Source organism: Sphaerodactylus townsendi, linkage group LG14 (assembly GCF_021028975.2).
Source record: "Sphaerodactylus townsendi isolate TG3544 linkage group LG14, MPM_Stown_v2.3, whole genome shotgun sequence".
In the NCBI taxonomy this organism is placed as follows: domain Eukaryota; kingdom Metazoa; phylum Chordata; class Lepidosauria; order Squamata; family Sphaerodactylidae; genus Sphaerodactylus; species Sphaerodactylus townsendi.
In genome coordinates this window covers 24,596,222-24,617,774 of record NC_059438.1, presented here as the reverse complement: position 1 = coordinate 24,617,774, position 21,553 = coordinate 24,596,222, and the positions used below count along the sequence as shown (strand labels likewise).

The 21,553-nt window shown below is 50.1% G+C and overlaps 1 protein-coding gene across 2 annotated transcripts in view; it reads left to right on the top strand.

The window, feature by feature from the left end:
• The window catches only part of ACSF3 (acyl-CoA synthetase family member 3), a 56,142-nt gene that overhangs the window by 4,138 nt on the left and 30,451 nt on the right, over window positions 1-21,553 (top strand). For both annotated transcript variants that reach the window (XM_048515144.1, XM_048515146.1), the window contains exons 3-6: window positions 1,249-1,404; window positions 14,930-15,084; window positions 15,984-16,129; window positions 19,808-19,920. In XM_048515144.1, coding sequence (XP_048371101.1) covers window positions 1,249-1,404; window positions 14,930-15,084; window positions 15,984-16,129; window positions 19,808-19,920 — 570 coding nt within the window. The remainder of the gene's footprint in view (window positions 1-1,248; window positions 1,405-14,929; window positions 15,085-15,983; window positions 16,130-19,807; window positions 19,921-21,553) is intronic.

The window sequence follows — 21,553 nt, the reverse complement described above, 5'->3', positions numbered from 1 at the left end:
AGTTCAGGATCTCTGCCTGCAGTGGATAAAACTGTGACTGTTGGGATGCAAAATACCTGTGTGGCACGGCTCAAAGAGCCCCCCTTTGGCTATTCGTGGTGCACAAAGTGAGCATTGCTGTTGCTTGTAAATCCTGATAATGAAATGGGTCTCTTTTCCATCAGCCACATCCACTAAATTTTGACAACAAAAACTGTCATCCACATAACTGCTTTTCTTGTGATTGTTGCCAGCTGGGGCGCGGGCGCTCTTGGCAGAGTCTGGGCTGGTAGTATTTTTCAGATCAGAGCTCGGTATGCGCAGGGAGATAATTGAGATCCAGGCTGTGTTCAAGACGAAAGTCATTTGGGGTACAACTAGCACAGAAGGTGTGTCCTACAGGCACAGGGAGGGATGGAAGGGGCGAGGGCATCTAAGGACCAAAGGACGGGGGCAGGAAATGGCTACCAATCTTGATCCTCTTTGATCTGAGATTGCAAATGCCTTAACAGACCAGGTGATTGGGAGCAACAGCCGCAGAAGGCCACTGCTTTCACATCCTGCATGTGAGCTCCCAAAGGCACCTGGTGGGCCACTGTGAGTAGCAGAGAGCTGGACTAGATGGACTCTGGTCTGATCCAGCTGGCTTGTTCTTATGTTCTTAATGAGGTCGAAATGACATGTGAGAAGAGCGAGCAGTCAGTTCCTCTCTTTTTGAAAAGTTTAAACTTGAGTCTGAACAACCATCCCCCTAACTGCTTAAGAGAGGGGACCAAAGCATCTGTATCCAGAACTCCAGAATTTCTGCAGGCTGTTTATTTTGGGTGCTTTCTCTGTGCCCCATCTATGCCGTTGCCACCGTTAAGAAAAAGGAACCAGTTGGGGTGTGGATGTATGAAAGATCTCCAACAGGTGTGGGGGGGATGAGTATTGTTGAAGGAAGCCAGGGGGTGGGGAAAGAGGAACCGTGCCACCAGGGTGCAGGGAAAGGTTGAGACAGAACAGTCGTGGGTGGGCCTGGCCTAGCCACCCAGGTGTCTGGCACACATAATGAGGACTAATATTCTGGTGCTGCTAATTTCTAACCATTTTCTCCTCCTCCTGGCTTATAGCATGTCATGGGTACCAGATCTGGGGTCCTGTACGTATTTCCCCCCCCAAACCCCCCACCCCACCCCCAAACTAATAGAGACCGAACAGCAGCCCTGTGTGCAGCGGATCCTCTGTTCCTAATACCATGTTTTTGTTTTCTCTCCAATGCCCTTCCAGATAACTGGGCTTGTTGATAAATGGCAGTGGACAAAGGATGATGTTATTCTGCATGTGCTGCCTCTGCACCACGTCCACGGGGTGGTCAACAAGCTGCTGTGCCCACTATGGGTGGGCGCCACGTGCATCATGCTCCCTGAATTCAGTGCACAGGCGGTAAGTGTGCCAGGGTTGTGGGCTGCCCGTCTCTGGGATGCTGCAGCCCTCGATGTTTTTAGCCGGTCCAGTGATGAGAGAGGTTCTCTGGTCCATCTTGCAAATCTGGCCCCCTTGTGTGAAGAGAATTTCTTCCTGGTGATCATGGAGGCAAACTTTTTTTAAAAGGTGGTTTTCTTCTTCTTTCAGACTGTCAGTGTACTTTAAGATGTGAGTCCAGTGGCACCTTTGAGATCAAAATGATTTGAGGGGTCTGAGCTTTGGGAATTGAAGCTCCTTTCTTCGGTGTGCTTTAAGTTGCTGATAAAAGTGGACAGTGTGCAGGTGGGCTGGGGAATAAAACCCCCCTGGGCTAGTAGCTGTTATGGACTCATCTGTTTCTATTCATACCTGCCGTTCATTTTTAGGAGAGAAACCTGTGTAATAAACAGAAGTAAGACATGTGGAATAGTGGAAGCCGGGCAATGGAAGGGGGGCGTTCTAGTTCTCCTGTGGAATAGGCGGCTCCTGACATCATCTGAGGTGAGGTGGGGGTGAATGTCCAGGTCAGGCTGGTGGAGGGAGCTGTGTGGTCCCACTCTTCCTTATTTGCACAGCTGCCTGGCTTTCCCAGATGTTCAGAGCAGGGCTACAGACTTTGGCCACCAGACGCTCCAGGGCTGTTGAGATGCAACGCAGCTGTCCCTGGCTACAACTGCTTCCAAGTCCACGACTTTTCAGCACCAAGGACAGCGGACGCGAAAATGTCCAGCTTTGCCCTGTGTTTTTCTCCACACTCTGGGAATGAGTAACTGTTCAGCAACTGTTCAGGCCTTTTGGGGCACCCATCTGCTTTCTACATAAGCTTCTCTTTGCCTTCTCACAACTCTTGTTGCTCTGGTGTAACTGTTCTGTGCTACACACTGGAGGCCCAAGGGCCTTGAAGTCTTTCCTGCTCTTCGTAAGACTGTCAGATTGTCCTTGCAGTTTTGCAGACCTGAGTTGCTTTCTGGCTTAAGGGTTCTCCATCCCCCTTTAGTGAGCTGAGGAGGTAGATTTGTTTTCCTTTAGGCCCTAAGAGGGGAGAGAGTGAGCCTAAAGGATGAGGTCTGGGCTAGTTTCCATCAGCTGCCCTTGCCACTAATTCCACTTTGGTGCCCTGTCCTTTGTCTGGAAGTACAAGCATGACACTAATTTCTACAGGTAGAGGTTTCAATGGCAGGAATCGACAGAGAAGCCGGCAGCGTCTTTGTCTGGATTTGTTTTCTCCACGCTTCAGAGAGGTTTGCTGGGCTTCCGTTGGCGGTCCTTCTAACAGCTGTGGCTTCTTGTGGTGACGGGGTGACCTTTAGGAAAACGTGCCGTTCCCGGCTTCTCCTGCACCCCCAAGCGGTGCCTGTGTTTGCACCAGTCGCTGCGACAGCATAAATTCCATGCCAGATGCTGAGATCGTGGCTTTGCGAGAAGAAACGGCTTTAATGTGTGCTGCCATCTCTGCAGAAGGGGCCACAGTGGAGTAGATGAAAAGCAGAGCAGCAGCAGCAGCAGCAGCAGCAGCCGTCCTTGGCAGCCTCAGTGCTTGTGATGTGAGATGGAGGTGCAGGAGATGAAAAGGCTCAAGCATTTGGCAGTGCATTTGTCCCCAGGAGCCATTACAAGCTTGGATTTTTGGGCACGGAGGAACAGGGTTTCCCGGAAGCGCAAGAAATCTGATTGCTGTTGCCTGTGTTCTCAGCCAGAGCGGCTGCTACTGGGTAGCCTACCAGGAGAAAACGCCTCTCTAAATTTGCTCCCTGTTTCTTCCACAATCTGAGAGATGGTGTGAAATGCAGGTTCCCTGCAGTCCTCTGCCATCTGGAATCTGAGAGGGAGAAAGACTCCGTGTCTGCGTAAAGTGCTGTTAGGTTGCAGCCAACGTATGGCGATCCCGTAGGGGTTTCAAGGCAAGGAATTCTCAGAGGTGGCTTCCTGATGCCTGTCTGGGTTGCAGCCTTTGGCTGCTAGCAATAGCAAATCATTGAACCCTTTCAAAATCAAGTTTCTAGCTCTCATGGTTGTGCAGAAAAGTTTGGCAGTCTTCACGCTGTTTCTGTGGAATTTCCTGAGTGATCAGTGCAGGAGAGAGGAGAGCGCCCAGTGGATCTAGGCATGATAGAGGGCTACTTCCCGCCTTTCCTCTGAAGGCCTTACCTGTCAAGCAATACCTGGGTCCTTCCTTGCTCTGAGTAACAATCATTCATGGTTTCTGCTCCACATTGATGTGGCCACCACCGGAGCTTCCTATCTTACGTACCCTTGTTTCAGAAGGACGTGGCAACTTCAGCAGAATTCAGAGAAGAGCCGGAAAGCAAATAGAGGGTCTGGAAGCCAAATTCTCTGAGCGATGGGGTGGCAAAAGAGCTGAGCATCTTCACAGCACACAGTCCAAGAGGACGTCCTTCAGTCTGAGCCCCGTTTGATATGGAAGTGCCTCAAAAGTCAGCCTTTGCGTGGTCTGCCTACAGCTGGCATCTTCCAAAGTCTCTGGATCCGCAGGCAGACGTTTACATGCACGGATGAGGGCAGCCTGAGGGACCCCAGTGTGTAACTGCATCCTGTGTCACCCTGTGAATGCTCCCCTGCTGCTCCCCTCATAGCTGGTGGTGTCAGTTGCCTTTGGACTGGGAAAGGAGGAGCCTAAGGTGTCTTTGGTCATCAGAGAGCATGACAAGCCAGGCCACCACCGTGGTATGATGGTTAAGAGCAGGTGCACTCTAATCTGGAAAACTGGGTTTGATCCCCTGCTTTGCCACTTCAGCTGTGGAGGCTTATCTGGTGAACTAGATTAGCTTGTGCACTCCAGCACATGCCAGTTGGGTGACCTTGCAGTTCTTCGCAGCTCTCGCAGCCCCACCCACCTCACAGGGTGTTTGTTGTGGGGGGGAGGGAAGGGCAAGGAGATTGTAAGCCCCTTTGAGTCTCCTTGCAGGAGAGAAAGGGGGGATATAAATCCAAACTCCTCCTCCTCCTCTTCCTCTTCCTCCTCCTCCTCTTCTTCTTCTTCTTCTTCTTCTTCTTCTTCTTCTTCTTCTTCTTCTTCTTCTTCTTCTTCTTCAAGATGTGGATTTTTGAGCAGTGCCCTCACTTGTCACCTGGACCCCAGCAGGGCTGGCCAGAAAGCATCTGCCTGGCCTTCTGTGAGCAACACTGTCTCTGCTGCTGCTTCTGGGCATCTAGAGAACCTCGTGCCTTCTGGATTTGTGTTTGCTTTCTACTGTCGCCACCTTTTCTGTTTTTTGTGACAGGCTCTTGAGGAAGCCTGAATGTGGTGCTCCAAAGGAGGTATATGCCGGTCAATCGAGCTTTCTTCTGGAGTTTAACATGAGCCACCTTTCAGCCCCAATCCATTTTCTCCAGCTGTTTGCAAAGTGTGCTTTGCTACTAAAATCAGCTCTTGGAAAAGCGGCGGAGTTTTAGCAGAGGGTTTCACCAACGGAGCCTGAGATTTTGCTTCCACCGTTTGTATTTCTGTTTCTCTGCACCTTGAGAGAGCAGTCAATTACAGGGTGATATAAAGAAACTCGAACAGCAGCTCAATTGCTTGACATGCCGATCAAAACAAAGCCGGGAACTTGCTTCCAAAGCCTCCATTGCCGGAACCAGCCTTGAGTGATCCTGGCACGGGTTCAGGAGAAACCACAACAGCGCGCCCAACCTCTCTAATCACTAACACTTCATTATACGCAATAAATACTTTATTACAGTGTTTATTAGATTACTTAATTTGCAGCATGCCATTGTAGTTGCAGATACAGGTGGTAGTCTGCTTGGGCTAGCCCTTGTGGCAGGCAGGCAGGCAGGCAGGCAGGCAGGCAGACGGTGCTTCTTCCTGTGTGTGGGTGGCAAAGTCCAGGTAGGCCAGAAGTTACCTGGATCTCATTGTGAGAAGACCAGGCTCGCTGGGGAAAACAATTACTCTGGAAAAGGTTGAAGGCCGCAGGAAAAGAGGAAGACCCAGCCGGAAATGGCTTGACTCGGTCAAGGAAGCCATGGTTGCAAGATCTGAACAAGGATGGTCAGGGGAGGAAATTTTGGAGGACATTAGTTCACAGGGGTGCCATAAGCCAGAAATGACTTGGCGGCACTTCACACACACGCACGCACACGCACGCGCGCACACACACACACACACACACACACAGAGCTCTCCCTTTGCCAATTCATGAACAGTTGGGAGTGGTCTGTGCTTCCCACTCCCTTACATGGGTCACGTTTCTCTCTTCACTGTCTTCACTGTTGTGTCTGTGCTCTGCAGTCTTGTCAGTAGGATAAAATGCATTGTTCATAATTTGGCATCTGAAATTGTATCGTTTGCCATATTTATGAAATGTATATGCATTAGTTTTCTGCACGCAGATTTCCGAATGCGCCCTCTGTTTATGTGTCAGACAAACAGGCTCTCTGCTGTACCTCGCCTAAGCACATAAGTTGTTGCCCTCTGTGATGAATAAAAGTCGGGGGGAAATAAATGGTATAGAAAACAAAGTGCAGTTTTCCCTTGGTCCGGTAGTTTTTGTTCTTCACGTTTTGCCCACATCTATAGCTGGCATCTTTGGAAAACCCACAGAAGCCGGCTGATTCTGACTGCGAAAGCCTTCGACAAGACATAAATTAAGTGAACTGTTGAGACAGAATAAAAGAGGTCTCTGGTGGCATCTGAGAGATGAACAATGTTTATTTCAATATGTGCCTTTGTGGGTCACAGCCGACTTCTTCAGGTAGACACGTGAAGGGAAAATCATACTGAGAGATCATCTGGGAAAGGTATAGGACAGGGGAGGGATCCAACTCTGGCCCCCAAACCAACCTTGCCGGTAGAGTGAAGCTGTCCCCTCTGCAGCACTGACTGAATGAATGTCAGGCACCCCTTATTCAAGAAAGGTGTGTGTGTCTCCCCTGCATGGGTGCACGTGTGGTAATTCACTTGGCAGCACCATCTGTTAGGAGTGTCTTGCTAAAGCTCCTACTAGCATCCTTTTATTGGAAGTTATTAAAGGATATTACTGCCCATTAATCATTTATTAATAAAAGGTTTATCCACGGCCCCTGCGTGCCCAGCCTTGCCTGCTGCTTGTTGCACAGCCTGGCTTGTGGTTTGTGGTGGTTTGTTGAGGTGCTTTTCTGGGCCACTTTGGGGCCCCATCCGTGAATGTGGTCTTCCCCAGCAGCAGTGGCGTAGGAGGTTAAGAGCTCATGTATCTAATCTGGAGGAACCGGGTTTGATTCCCAGCTCTGCTGCCTGAGCTGTGGAGGCTTATCTGGGGAATTCAGATTAGCCTGTACACTCCCACACACGCCAGCTGGGTGACCTTGGGCTAGTCACAGCTCTTCTCTGAGCTCTCTCAGCCCCACCCACGTCACAGGGTGTTTGTTGTGAGGGGGGAAGGGCAAGGAGATTGTAAGCCCCTTTGAGTCTCCTGCAGGAGAGAAAGGGGGGATATAAATCCAAACTCTTCTTCTCTTCTTCTTCTTCTGGCAGGTAGGGATAAGAGTCTTCCGGGGCTGCTTTAAGAAGTGATGCTAAGAATGTTATTTTATTCTGTCAAGTGAATGTGGTTAGTGCAGCATGCTGTGTAGGGAAGGGCCGCCGTTTAATTTTAGTGACAGTCCCCTGAAATGTCACTATAAAATCTGAGTATTTATAGGGTTGAGTTCCCACATTCTGCTTTTAGCTGATGTTGTTCCCCCTTTCTCCATTTTATTCTCACAACAACAACCTTGTGAGGTCACTCAGGCTGAGAGGGTGACTGACCCAAGGTGAACTTCTGCAATAATACAATAAACCTTTAGTGGCATATTATCAGTACACAAGAGAGAAAAATATAAATATATAAAAAGCTTAAAAAATAAGAATGATATACCCTGTTTCCCCGAATATAAGACATCCCCTGAAAATAAGATGTAGTAGAGGTTTTGCTGAAGTGCGAAATATAAGGCATCCCCCAAAAGTAAGACATAGCAAAGTTTTTGTTTGGAAGCATGCCTGACAAACAGAATACAGAAAAATAAGACATCCCCTGAAAATAAGACATAGCGCATCTTTGGGAGCAAAAATTAATATAAGACACTGTCTTATATTCGGGAAAACACGGTATTACACAATTAGATTATGATCGTTTATTAACAACCAATTTAAGAAACCTTGCAGTCTGTTCTAGGATGGCTCCAGAGCTGTTATTTAAAAAATAAACAGCCTTTTGCTGGTCAGTCCATTTATCTGTGCTGCTCAAATAGGGCAATAATAATGACGTTCTTGCCTCTGTATAAAGGGGGCAGTGATGCAAAACATGATCCACAGATTCTTCACAACACATCTCACAAATGCACAACCTTTCATGATGTGGTACTTTTTTAACCCTTCCCTGTCTCAAAGAAGAGGGCAGGATATTACATCTGGCTAAAGAGAGGGCCCGGCGAAGTTTAGGCTCAGAGAGGAGAAATAAATATTCAACCGTGCCGGGGCCATATGGGATACCAAGGGAACATAAGAACATAAGAACTAGCCTGCTGGATCAGACCAGAGTCCATCTAGTCCAGCTCTCTGCTACTCGCAGTGGCCCACCAGGTGCCTTTGGGAGCTCACGTGCAGGAGGTGAAAGCAAGGGCCTGCTGCTGCTCCTGAGCACCTGGTCTGCTAAGGCATTTGCAACCTCAGATCAAGGAGGATCAAGATTGGTAGCAGTAGATCGACTTCTCCTCCATAAATCTGTCCAAGCCCTTTTTTGCGGGGGGGGGGGGGGGGCTTCTGCAATTGAATGGAGAGCATATTGTACATCCTATTCCGTTCCCGTGGACTGGCAGGGCTTGGGCATTTAAGGGCTTGGCTGGAGGGACGGGGAGTCCTGAGCCCCGGCACTGGTGCTGTTTGGGTGCAACGTGGTGTCAGCCCTGGGCAAAACAGATTTGCAAGGCTGTGCAGGGCATGCTTCTAAAGCATGGAGGGAAAAACTCCTCTCTAGATACTGGTCAGGGAAAGCAGCGGTGCTCTCGCCTTGTCTGGGGACAGTTGATAGTCTTAGCGTATTCATTTTCTGAGAGTTATCATTCTTTCTGAAGTCAAAGTTGGGAAGAAATACTTGTGGGAGGAGTTGAGTTCCTGGTGGACAAAATTCACCATATCGTTTCTCTCCATCCTCGGCTTGGGAAAGTTATCAGTTTCCTTTCCTTCTTGCGAGATCTGCCATTTCCCCTCAGCATCTGTTACAGAGTAATGCTTTTTGATGTGTGAGGGGGGGAAGGCGGGGAGGGGGAGCGAGAAAAAAATGGAAAGCGGAGCCTGTCATATTTTGTTAGATCCCTGGATCCTGGGGAAAGTGTTTGCTCTGTTCAGCATGCCTGCAGCGTAGCAAGGGTTTAAAAGCGGTAGCCTGCGATGCCAAGGGAGCAGCAAACCCTGCGGATGAATAAATGATTAAAACAGAGTCATGCGGAGCACACAAACCGTTTGGGGGCATAGCAAACAGCAAGGGCCCAGGTCGCCTTTCAAGAAAGGAGTCCTCCTTTCTCAGGGGATTTCTGCCAACTGCTGAGGTTAGCCAAGTCGACAGAAGCTCAATCCTTAAAGGAGAGCCAGCGCAAGAATCACTGCGCTGCGTCGTACCATTATGGGGAAAAGTCCCTAGCACGTTCCATGCCTCGTAGAATCATAGAGTTGGAAGAGACCACCAGGGCCATCCAGTCCGACCCCCTGCCATGCAGGAACACACCATCAAAGCACTCCTGACAGATGTTCACCCAGCTTCTGTTTTAAAACCTCCAAAGGAGGAATTTCCACCACTCTCCGAGGCAGGTAATTCCACTGTTGAACAGCCCTGACAGTCAGAAAGTTCTTTAAGTTCTCAATATGTGTGCCTTCCAGGGCGCTAACACCCAAAGTGGGGGGCAGCAAGAAGTAGTTATTTTTGAACAAGGTAGCTGTGTTTTTGGCTGATTCGGCAACAAAACCTAGACCTTTTTCTTCTATGTACTCATTCAAGAGGTTGTTAATGGTAACTGCTGTCACTCCGTCCAGTTGCGGTGAGTCCCATCGGTTAATTATCTACTCCTGTGAGTCAGATACCCTAACTTAGATGGCACACCCTAGCCTGATCTTGGAAGCTAAGCGTGGTTGGCCCTGGTTCACATTTGGATGGGAGACTACCAAGGAAGTCCAGGGGCAGGCAAGGGCAAATCCCCTCTGAAACCTCTTGCCTTGAAAATGCTCCGGGGCTGCCACAAAAAGGCTGCAATGTAGCAGCATTTCCCATCGCATGGGCCAGACACCACGGGAAATCACGGGTTAATCTGAGTTTCAACTGTGATCATCCAAATATGAGCTGCTCTACTAACTACGACCAAGTTAGTAGTGGCGTAGGAGGTTAAGTGAAGCAGCAGTGGCGTAGGAGGTTAAGAGCTCGTGTATCTAATCTGGAGGAACCGGGTTTGATTCCCAGCTCTGCCGCCTGAGCTGTGGAGGCTTATCCAGGGAATTCAGAATAGCCCGTACACTCCCACACACGCCAGCTGGGTGACCTTGGGCTAGTCACAGTTCTTCAGAGCTCTCTCAGCCCCACCTCCCTCACAGGGTGTTTGTTGTGAGGGGAGAAGGGCAAGGAGATTGTAAGCCCCTTTGAGTCTCCTGCAGGAGAGAAAGGGGGGGGGGGTATTAATCCAAACTCTTCTTCTTCTTCTTCAAGTGGTGGTAGAAAGAACTGTCAAGTCTCAGCTGACTTATGGCGACTCCAGACGGCTTTCGAGCAAAAAGAGGCATGGAGGAGTGGTTTGTCTTTGCCGGCTGCTACAGAGCAACCCTGGGCTTTCTGCTCCCACGTGGCTGCTCGCTCTGCCACGCCAGAAGGGCCCCTGGCCCGAGGCAGCAAAGTTCTCTTTACGTACTTCTAGTGAGCCACAAAGGCGTTGAGGCTGAAGGGCAGGAAACAAACAGGGCTCAGTCTTTCCACGGCAATGAATGGGGGAAGTGAAATAACCCAGCAGATGCAGGCGAAACATCAGGAGAAAATGCTACTGGAACACAGCCATACAACCCGGAAACCCCCCAACACCCGAGTGATTCCGGCTGTGAAAGCCTTCGACAATACATGTATAACATGTTTCTTCATTAAAACATGCTTATCTTTATCACTTTGCAGTGGCCCCGAATGGCTCAGAGCACTCAAACCTGCCACTAGGTTTCGCGCTGGGTGCTGCGCCCAGAGTAGACGGCAAGCCCTGGGTGGCTCCAGATGCCAGTTGAAGCTGGCAATGCCCAGGCCTTCCTGCTGCAGAGGGGCACGTATGCCCAGGCTTCCAACCCCGCCCCCTGCCCCCACACAAGTTTTTAAAACCTGTGGGGATTGAAGGAAGCATTTGGGAAATTTGGGGTAAACACAATTAAAAGAGATCTTCTCATTACCTGTCTGCAGGTAAATGATTTAGGAAGAGAGAGGAAAAGAACAACTCTGCTTGGAAAGCGGAGCGGGTCAGAAGGTGCCTCATATTGGGGGAGGGAGGGGATGTGCTCTTGTGCTTTTGTTTATTTAAACCACACTCTTTAAAGCAGCAGTGGCGTAGGAGGTTATGAGCTTGTGTATCTAATCTGGAGGAACCGGGTTTGATTCCCAGCTCTGCCGCCTGAGCTGTGGAGGCTTATCTGGGGAATTCAGATTAGCCTGGGCACTCCCACACATGCCAGCTGGGTGACCTTGGGCTACTCACAGCTTCTCGGAGCTCTCTCAGCCCCACCTACCTCACAGGGTGTTTGTTGTGAGGGGGGAAGGGCAAGGAGATTGTAAGCCCCTTTGAGTCTCCTGCAGGAGAGAAAGGGGGGATATAAATCCAAACTCTTCTTCTTCTTCTTGGTGAGGGTGGAGGAACCGAGAGACCCGTGGGAAAGACCATCTGCAGCCACTTCCTTTGGGGCGCTGTCGGTTGAAGCCCCCCTGCCCCAGACTTCTTTCTGGGCATCAGAGGTGTGTGTGGGGGGTGGGGGGGTCAGAGCTCTGTGGGAAGGCTGCTGATTTGTAGGCACCTCCTGGTAGGGATCTTGGGCTCTAGGGGTGATTGGCAGAGTTGGCTGGCAAATCAGAAAGAAAGATGGGAGAATGGATGGAACGGAGGCAGAGCTGGTTCGTCTTCAGTCACTTCACACTCTGGATCCGTGTTATGCTGTTACAAGGCTTCTAGGGCTTCTAGGCAGCAATGCAGGGGGAGGGGAGTGCCTCACGGAAATTGTCTTCATAGGAATTGTTAGGCAGCACATTTGTCAGGAGGGGGGGAAGGAGGGAAGAGTTGCCATAACTGAGGAGCCGGTGGTGTCTTTTATTTATTGATGGGGCTTCTTCTCGCCTGGTGCTCAGCTCCAGAGACGAGGAGCAGCATTGGGGAGGGGAGGGGGTGTTGATCTGCCTGGATGAGATATCCGTGATGCTGCCCGGCCTCTAAACCCACTAAGGCCTTGCGAGCTCCCAGTCCACTAACCAGTTTAAGAGGTTTGACCCAGTTGACAGGAGAGGGCCTGTGCTTTGAACGTACGAAGTCCTGGATTCAGTCTCTGCCGTCACCAGCTAAAAGAAGAAGAAGAGGAAGAGTTTTGGATTTATATCCCCCCTTTCTCTCCTGTAGGAGACTCAAAGGGGCTTACAATCTCCTTGCCCTTCCCCCCTCACAACAAACACCCTGTGAGGTAGGTGGGGCTGAGAGAGCTCCGAAAAGCTGTGACTAGCCCAAGGTCACACAGCTGGCGTGTGTGGGAGTGCACAGGCTAATCTGAATTCCCCAGAGAAGCCTCCACAGCTCAAGTGGCAGAGCGGGGAATCAAACCCGGTTCCTCCAGATTAAAATGCACCTGCTCTTAACCACTGCGCCACTGCTGCTCCTAAGAGTCAGAGCTGATGCTCTGAAAACTCTCTGGAGAGCAATTGTCAAAGGCTTTCACGGCCGAAATCATTGGGGTATTCTGGGTTTTCCGGGCTGTATGGTCGTGTTCCAGTAGCATTTTTTTTGCAAGATGCAGGCAAAACATCAGGAGAAAATGCCACAACGCCTCTCTGGGGAGCCTTTGCCCGTCCAAGCAAATAATTCGGGCCTTTTTAGACCAATGGGATTAGACAGCATCATCTGTTGGCAGAGCAATTCACTTTTTGGGAAAGGTGATAAGGAATTGTTCAAAACAAATTTATTTTATCTTTAGAAATGTTATTGCACACAGTGCAAGGCCCTTCAAAATTAATCTAAGCAAGACATCAATTGCAGAAATGGGAAATAAAAACAATCGGCAGGAATTCCGCCTACAAGCCGCACAATCTTTGTGCTACCCAAACAAATATGATTATCATTGTCAAAATATTCCCTGCTCTAAATGCAAACTGTATTGCTAAAAAGTTCAGGTTTCAGACACAACTTTGGCCTGTTTTTCTTTAGCGGCCAAAGCATGTAAGGCGACCATGTGGGGCAGGTGGGCTTGCATTGGACAGAGAGACCGATCAGAGTGAATTTGAGCCCTGGTGTTCTTTTCCAGTTGCTCTGTTAAGTGAACTAATGTTGGAACTCACAAGAGGAAGACCAAAGGCAAGAGGGGAGGTTGGGAGGGGCGGGTGAGTTGTTGTGCTGCCTGCAGAGCCACATTTTCACCTGCCAGGTTAGCCTTTGTTCTTCTGCAAAGCCAACCCAGTATCTTGAAAGATGTGGAAATCCCTGTTTGTGGTTCTGTGCGGTGTATCTAAAATGAGCCTGGAGCCGGGACACAGTGATAGAGCACCTTCTTGGCATGCAGAAGGCTCCAGGTTCCGCACCCAACGTCTCCAGTGATCAGAACCAGACAGTAGGTGACATCAGGGCTGTTCGACAGTGGTATGTGCTGCCTTGGAGAGTGGTGGAGTCTCCTTCTTTGCAGGTTTTTAGACAGAGCTGGATGAACATATGTCTGGAGTGCTTTGATTGTGTGCTCCTGCATGGCAGGGGGTTGGACTTGATGGCCCTTGGAGGCAAAAAATCCAAACTTCACATACACGCTACAGGGGTCAGTGCTGTCAGTCACAGACCAGGAAAGGGATTTGGGCGTCTTAGTTGATAGTTCCATGGGAATGTCAACTCAATGCATGGCAGCTGTGAAAAAGGCAAACTCTATGCTGGGGATAATCAGGAAAAGGAGAGTTGGAAGTAATCAAAACTGCAAGGGATTGCTCATGCGCCTTATCCTAAGAAGCAGTGGTGCGACCGCACTTGGAGTCCTGTGTTCAGTTCTGGTCGCCACATCTCAAAAAGGATATCGAAGAGATATAAAAAGTGCAGAGAAGGGCAACGAGGATGATTGAAGGATTGGAGCACCTTCCTTATGAGGAGAGGCTGCAGCGTTTGGGACTCTTTAGTTTGGAGAGGAGACGTCTGAGGGGGGATATGAGTTGAAGTCCTATAAAAGATTATGCATGGGAATTAGAAAGGATGTCGTAGGACAGAGAGAAATTTTTCTCTGCTTTCTCGCAATAACTCAGAACCAGGGGCATTCATTTAAAAGAAAATGCTGGGGGGAAGAATTAGGACTAATAAAAGGAAACACTTCTTCACACAACGTGTGATTGGTGTTTGGAATATGCTGCCACAGGAGGTGGTGATGGCCACTAACCTGGATAGCTTTAAAAAGGGCTTGAAGACAGATTTATGTGGAGGAGAAGTGTCAATCCCTATGGCACTACCAATCTTGATCCCATCCTTGAGCAGTCTCAAGATTGCAAAATGCCTTAGCTTAGATCCAGGGTGCTTTCAGGGAGCAGCAGCAGCAGCAGAAGGCCATTGCTTTCACATCCTGCCTGTGAGCTCCCAAAGGCACCTGGTGGGCCACTGCGAGTAGCAGAATGCTGGACTAGATGGACTCTGGTCTGATCCAGCAGGCTAGTTCTAATGTTTTTATGTTCTTATGTCTCTTTGTGGTGTCGTGGTTAGGAGCAGGTGCACTCTAATCTGGAGAACTGGGTTTGATGAGATTCATCCCCCCTCTGCCACTTTGCCAGGCTGGCAGGAGCCCAAACAGCTTATCTGAGTGCAGAGTGCAAGATTAAGCTTGTACCCTCCAACGCACGCCAGCTGGGTGACCTTGGGCTAGTCACAGTTCTTGGGAGCTCTCTCAGCCCCACCCACTTCACAGAGTGTTTCTTTTGGGGGTGGAGAAGGAAAAGGAGATTGCAAGCCCCTTTGAGTCTCCTCACAGGAGAGAAAGGGGGGGGATATGAATACAAACTCTTCTTCCTCTTCCAACTCTATGATTCTAAAAGTCCTCCCTCTTCCTGAGCCCCTGGAGAGCTGCTGCCAGGCAGAGTAGATGGTTTGATTCAGTGGAAGGCCGTGTCCAGTGTGTGGCTGGGCCCTATTCAGTTGTGCTTCCCCCCCAAGTTGCTCCCCTTCCTCCTGCTCAGGGCCCCCAGCCGCACGCTGCTCAGCAGGGCACGAAGAGCTGCCCAAACCCCAGCTAGAGTGGGCGCTGGGCCTGTCGTGGCTGGGGTGGTCCTTGACGTGGGCCTCTGCTTCTCTTTCCCAGGTCTGGGGGCGGTTCCTGGACCCGCAAGCGCCCAGGGTCAGCGTGTTCATGGCAGTGCCAACCATTTACGCTAAGCTGACAGAATACTACGACAAGCACTTCTGCCAGCCTCACGTCCAGGATTTCATTCGTGCCGTCTGCCAGGACAACATTCGGTAGGTGGGGCCCTCCCCTGGACTCTCCCGGGGAGGGGTCATGCTTCTGGCTTCCCCCCCTCCCTGCCCACTTCTGCCTTCCTGGCCTGCATAATGGCTCTTTTGCCCACGCACCGGTGGCGTTTCTTGCGACATAGGTCAGTGGAGCCCTTTCTACAGTCCAGGGCTTCTCTGTTCAGATCCGTGCTTCTCTGTTCAGATCCGGAATATGGCGCCTGGCCCTGCTGGGTATGTTGCGTAGCAGCCACAACGCGACCAGTGGTGGGATCCAAACATTTTAGTAACAGGTTCCCATGGTGGTGGGATTCAAACAGTGGCATAGTGCCAATGGGGCTGGGCGGGGCATGACGGGGGCGTGGCCGGGCATTCCAGGGGCGGGGCATTAATAATTTATCTGTTACTGTAAAAAACTCTTACTGTAAAAAAAAAGTTCCTAATTTCCAGCTGGTATCTTTCTGTCCATAATTTAAACTCATTATAGCCAGTCCTATCGTCTACTGCCAACAGAAACAACGACTTCTCCTCTAATTGACTGCCTGTCAAATACTTAATACTTTCAAATACTTAATTTTGTTTCTAGAAATCAAAAGAAGGATACTTTCCTGAAACAAGGAACTTGGCCATATTTCTAAAACATGTTTTTAAAACAGCCCAACAGGGAGAATGATCCCGTTTTCTACCTTTGCTAACCAGCCACATAGGAAACAACAGGACTTTATGATTTTGGACCTAATGGAATTTCTAACGGAAAAGCGGATCCAATTAGTAGCCCCCTCTCGGCACACACAAATAATTAGTGGCCCACTCTCGGGAACTGGTGAGAACCTGCTGGATCCCACCTCTGAACGCGACTGTCTCCATTGCTGAGTGGCTTCCACTGCTGGTGTGTCTGTTTTCAGACTGATGGTCTCAGGGTCTGCAGCCCTACCTGTTCCCATCCTGGAGAGGTGGAGGAGCATCACCGGCCACACGCTGCTGGAGAGGTACGGGATGACAGAGGTCGGGATGGCACTTTCCAACCCACTGCACGGAGCCCGGGTCCCAGGTGAGAATTCAGCAAGGGCTTGTCAGCCCAGCAGGAGCTGGCTGAAAAGGGTGGGATGCCACTAATGGCAGCAGCAGCAGCCACAACAAAGAAGTCCAGCATTACAACTAAGTATAAATCGGGACTATTCTAAGGAGGTTGTTCTCTGTTGGAGCAGAAAGGGGCAGAGGACAGAGCTTTTTATTTATCTAGTAGGAGCAGCAGTGGCGTAGGAGGTTAAGAGCTCGTGTATCTAATCTGGAGGAACCGGGTTTGATTCCCAGCTCTGCCGCCTGAGCTGTGGAGGCTTATCTGGGGAATTCAGATTAGCCTGTGCACTCCCACACACGCCAGCTGGGTGACCTTGGGCTAGTCAAAGCTTCTCGGAGCTCTCTCAGCCCCACCCACATCACAGGGTGTTTGTTGTGAGGGGGGAAGGGCAAGGAGATTGTCAGCCCCTTTGAGTCTCCTGCAGGAGAGAAAGGGGGGATATAAATCCAAACTATTATTATTATTATTATTATTATTATTATTATTATTATTATTATTATTATTATTATTATTATCCCTCTTTTCTCCCAAATGGAGACTGAGAGCAGCTGACGCCATTCTCTCGTCTTCATTTTAGCTTCATAACAACCCTGTAAGGTAGAAGAAGAAGAGTTTGGATTTATATCCCCCCTTTCTCTCCTGTAAGAAGACTCAAAGGGGCTTACAAACTCCTTTCCCTTTCCCCGCCCCCACAACAAACACCCTGTGAGGTAGGTGGGGCTGAGAGAGCTCCGAAAAACTGTGACTCATCCAAGGTCACCCAGCTGTGTTGGAGTGCACAAGCTGATCTAATTCCCCAGATAAGCCTCCGCAGCTCAAGTGGCAGAGCAGAGAACCAAACCCGGTTCCCCAGATTAGAGTGCCCCTGCTCTTAACCATGACACCATGCCAGTGGGTTAGGCTGAGACTATGCAATTAGTCCAAGGTCACCCAGCAAGCTTCCGTGGCGGAGTGGGGATTCGAACCTGGAGCTCCCAAATCCTACTCAGACACTCCAACCACTGCACCGCTCCGATTCTCAGCATTCACATTCCCATTGGGTCCAGCAGCCAGGGCAATCTCCGAGCACTTACTCCCGGGGCAGGGCTCTTTCGAGCTGCTGGGTGTTCCGCAGGACTGCTGCCAAGAGGCTCCCGGGGGGCCAGGATGAAGCAGGAAGGAGATGCTGAGGCTGACAAGAGGCAGACAAAAGGGGATAATTAGAACAGCCAAAAATGTCAGGGCAACTGCAACCAAGGGGTGTGGATTCAGGCGGCACAAAGCCCGTTCTTGGGGAGGCTTCAGATTGACACAGCAGCCGCACATCCTCTTGCTTCTCCCTGCATGGATTTCCAGGTCTTTGGAGGGGGGGCAGCATGGGGCGGGGTTTGGGGAACCCCCCCCCATTTACCCCCTCCCTTCAGCCTGGCCAGCTAGAGGATGCCCACCTACCTGTGCCCAGGAGGCTCCCACCATTCCAGGAGGAGAAGCTGGGCTGCTCATGCAAAGGAATGTGCTTCCTAGTCCGCCCGTCCCCTGTCAGAATGGCCGGAGCATCTCTGTGGCCAGGATGCAAGCCTTCACCACGCACACGCACCATGCTTTTGGGTCCCCCACCCCCCATTGGGACCCCCACCCCCCATTTTGAGCACCAGCACAACATGTTCTTCTTTTGCTGCCTTTGCTGTCCCTCCCCCTCCCTCTCCAAGGCGCCAGGGGCCTGTCTCCTGTGGCAGGCAAGGTCCGTGGCCCCGGGGCTCTCCAGGGGGTGAGATCTGAAGGTACAGGCCAGCCTTTGGTTCGGAAGGAGGGGAGATGAAAGGTTTGCAGATACGTGTGCTTGTACATGGTTAAAACCCTGCTTAAAATGCTTCTGTTTTCTGCATCTTTCCCTCTCCGAATCCCCCTGGTGTTGTTACTGTGAAGGGAGATGAATAATTCATGGCCGGCTAATGCCTCACTGGGCCTAATCACCACTCTAATTGGAGGTTTAGATCAGAGGCGGCTAATAGCTCCTGCAGAGGGGACTCCGCCGACTGTTGACAGGAGAGTGCTGAGAGAGCCTTATCGTTGGCCTGTTTCAATTCTCCCAGGACACCACCAGGCAGAACAGCTTCCAGGTCCCCTGACACCAAAGGACACTGACCGCAGGGCCAATTAAATTTATCAGGGAAGGACTGACATCTAACTTAAACGGAGGGGGGAGCCGGAGGAGGACTAATAGGGTTGCTTCCTTCTCTGACCGCTGCCTGTCTTGGGCTGTTGGAGCCGGCTTCAGATGGGTGGGCAGCGCTCCAAACGGACGGGGAACAAGACTGCCGTTTACCCACAGTTGTGCAGTGAGATGTCGGTCCGGGACAAGAGGTTACCAAGGTGGGGGTGGTTGTTTTAAAAAACCCCACTTAGGATTTCATCCCCTCCCCTCCCCTCCCCTGCCTTCTCTCCTCCTTTCCGTATCTCTGCTGGTATCACAGGGAGCCCAATCGGAACCCTTTAGCCATGCAGACCTCGTTCTGAAATGTCACTCAAGCTGGAGGAGTTCAAGTCATTGTCTTCGCAGGAAGACTTTAATTGCAGTGTCTGCTGCTGTTCTCTATAATTAACGTTGTCAGCGTTTCTCAGCCTTTTATAGACCTCTGCTTTCTGTCAGTTTTGGCTAGGCGGGGGGGGGGGGGCCTTTCTGGGAGAAGTGTGATAAGTCCGTTCCCAGTAGGCTCTTCTGTTAGATGTGGTGTTTATTTTGGCAATATAGGAACTGAATTAAAGTATAGGGGACCTCTCTCTTTCTGTGTAGGGAGAGGATTGTGAAATCTGGGCACAGACCTTCCTTTCCCCTTGCAATAATCAAATTGCTGTTGTGGCTTCAGGTTACATGTCATAATTTGAAGACACCATATTATGAGAATCATGCATAGGCATAGGGTTCACCCAGTAAAAAGTGCAAACAGTTGTTTGTTGTTGAAGGCTTTCATGACCGGAATCACAAGGGTGTTGTGGGTTTTCCGGGTTGTATGGCCATATTCCAGTAGCATTTTCTCCTGAGGTTTTGCCACAGATGCAGGCGAAACATCAGGAGAGAATGCTACTGGAACACGGCCATAAAACCCGGAAAACCCACAGCACCCTAGTTGTTTCCTCTTTGCAATGGGTGTTGGATGAGGGGCTCTCCTTTCACTAGCCAGTCCCACCTGAACCAGGGATTTGCTGCACACCTGTTAATAGTTCCAGGCTATTTCTGTCTGGGGATGGTAGGATTCTACACCTCACCCCGAGCTAAGATAATTATGTTAAAAACATGGTAATGATATAAATTAAAAAATAAGCCGTGCAAATGCTATGCAGTTTCTTTGAATTGAGAAGAATGGTTTTGTTTTTAGCTTTCAGTTGAATTCCACCTTAGGACTTTTTAGGTGTAAGCTTTTGTGAATCAAAACTCCCTTGATCAAACTGGTCTCTGAGCTGCTACTGGATTCTAGCTCTTCTGCTGCAGTCCAATGCAGCTATCCTCTGAAACTACCTTTGGACTCTTGTTTTGTACGGAAATAAGGAAGCAGCCCCCTGAGGAAACCCAAATTCTTCCTCTTAAGGTGACTGAATTCTCCCACATTGCTGCCTGCAACCCCTTGGCAGCTCCCTTTATCAGCTTTCCTCTGACTTCCTTTTTCCCAGGATCGGTGGGGACGCCACTGCCAGGAGTGAAGGTCTGCATTGCCACCGAGAGCTCACAGCGGGACGGCTCCCCTTACACAGTCCACGCTGAAGGTGATGAGCATAGCACCCAGGTACCACAGTGGCTGGACCCAGAGGAGATCGGAGGGGAGGGGAGGGGAGGGGCGGAGGGAGGCAATCATGGAAGGTGACGTTGCTCAGGCTCCCTAGGAGGCCCATGGTTGATTTTCTGAATGGACGAGGGGGTCCATCTTGTCGATAGCAATTTGCTACAACCGGAGGAATTCCCCAGAAGCCCTGGGCAAGTACCAACCCATTCACAAGACCCACTTAGCCCTCCACTGGAAAAGTCACCCAAGAGGAGCTATGCAAATTGGCCTCTAGTCCAGCGTCTTTCGTTTTCTCTCCTTGTTTATCCACGTTTGGGCACATCCTAATTTTCCTTGCTCCTGACACTCCTCAATGCAAGCTCCCTGGCTCACGGTCCCCCTGACAGCTTGGCTGGAAAACCCCAGGAGCACAATCATAGTCCGCCAGATGAGAAAGCCGTCGCCTCTCCCGCGCGTGTTGGAAAGCTGCACTCGGCAGCCCAAGAGCTGCGTGGCGAGTGTGGAGCCGGAGGGCGGATGTAATTTGCAAAGCTGGTTTCTGGCACTGCCAAAGATCAATAATCTCCTTAGCGGGAAGTCTGCTGGCGCTCCCTGTCCCTGCTCTCACTTTGCTTCATTAGAGAGCGCCGAAACCTCTCTGCGAACCTGGGCAGCGTCTTCTGCAGCTTCCGATTTGGCTGAGCGGCTCTTGGGCTCTTCGACAGGCCAGAGAGCAGGAGGGAAAGTTGCGATAGCCGCTGGGGCTTTGCCATTGCTGCTGGCCGTTACTGTTTAAAAATGTATTAAAGTTTTACAGCCGTCAGGGTCTTTATTGCAGGTATAAAGTGGGGAATTACTGTTATGCCATCGATAACACCTTGTCTGGGTTAAACAGTGGAAAGACTTCCTACCTCCCCCCCCTCCCCCAATATCCGTTTATGTAAAAATGAAGAGCGGCCATTTATATGCAGTGCTGAATAACCCAGTCTGGTCCAATCTCCTCAGATTCCAGAAGCCAAGGTTAGTCCTGGGATGGGAGACCCCTCCCCACCAGGACGTCCCTACTCAAATCCAAATCCAAAACCTTTATTAGGCATAAAACCAGTGCCAAGAATTTCAAATACAATAAAAAGATCATTATTGCTCAACTTGCAGTACACAGAGTAAAAATATAGCAACAGCTTCAGAGATTTCAACATTAGAGTTATTTAGAAGCTTAGCAATTTTTATTTTATCAGAAAGGAGCATAAATCCTGTTGGTAATACAGTTCTCAAATCAGTTCTGATGTTGTTGTATTTTGAACAGTGAAGCAGAATATGAGAAAGTATCAGTTGTATCAGGACAAAATCGACAGCAACGCTCATTTTTTGGAATACCAGAGAAGCGACCTTGAAGATGTACTGACGTCCCTACTCATGAATATGAGACCCCCGAAGGTCTCAGAGGCAGGTAGTGGCAAACCACCTCTGCGTGCCTGTCTCTTCCTTGAGGTAACCTCTACGTCAGGAAAGTGAATTCTTATACCTCCAGATAGCAGGATTCATACTTCCCATCAGCCCCTGCCAATTGGCCATGCTGGCAGGGGCTGATGGGAATTGTAGTCCATAACATCTGGAGTGCCAAAGGTTTGTTACCACTGCCTACGGGGTTGCCTTC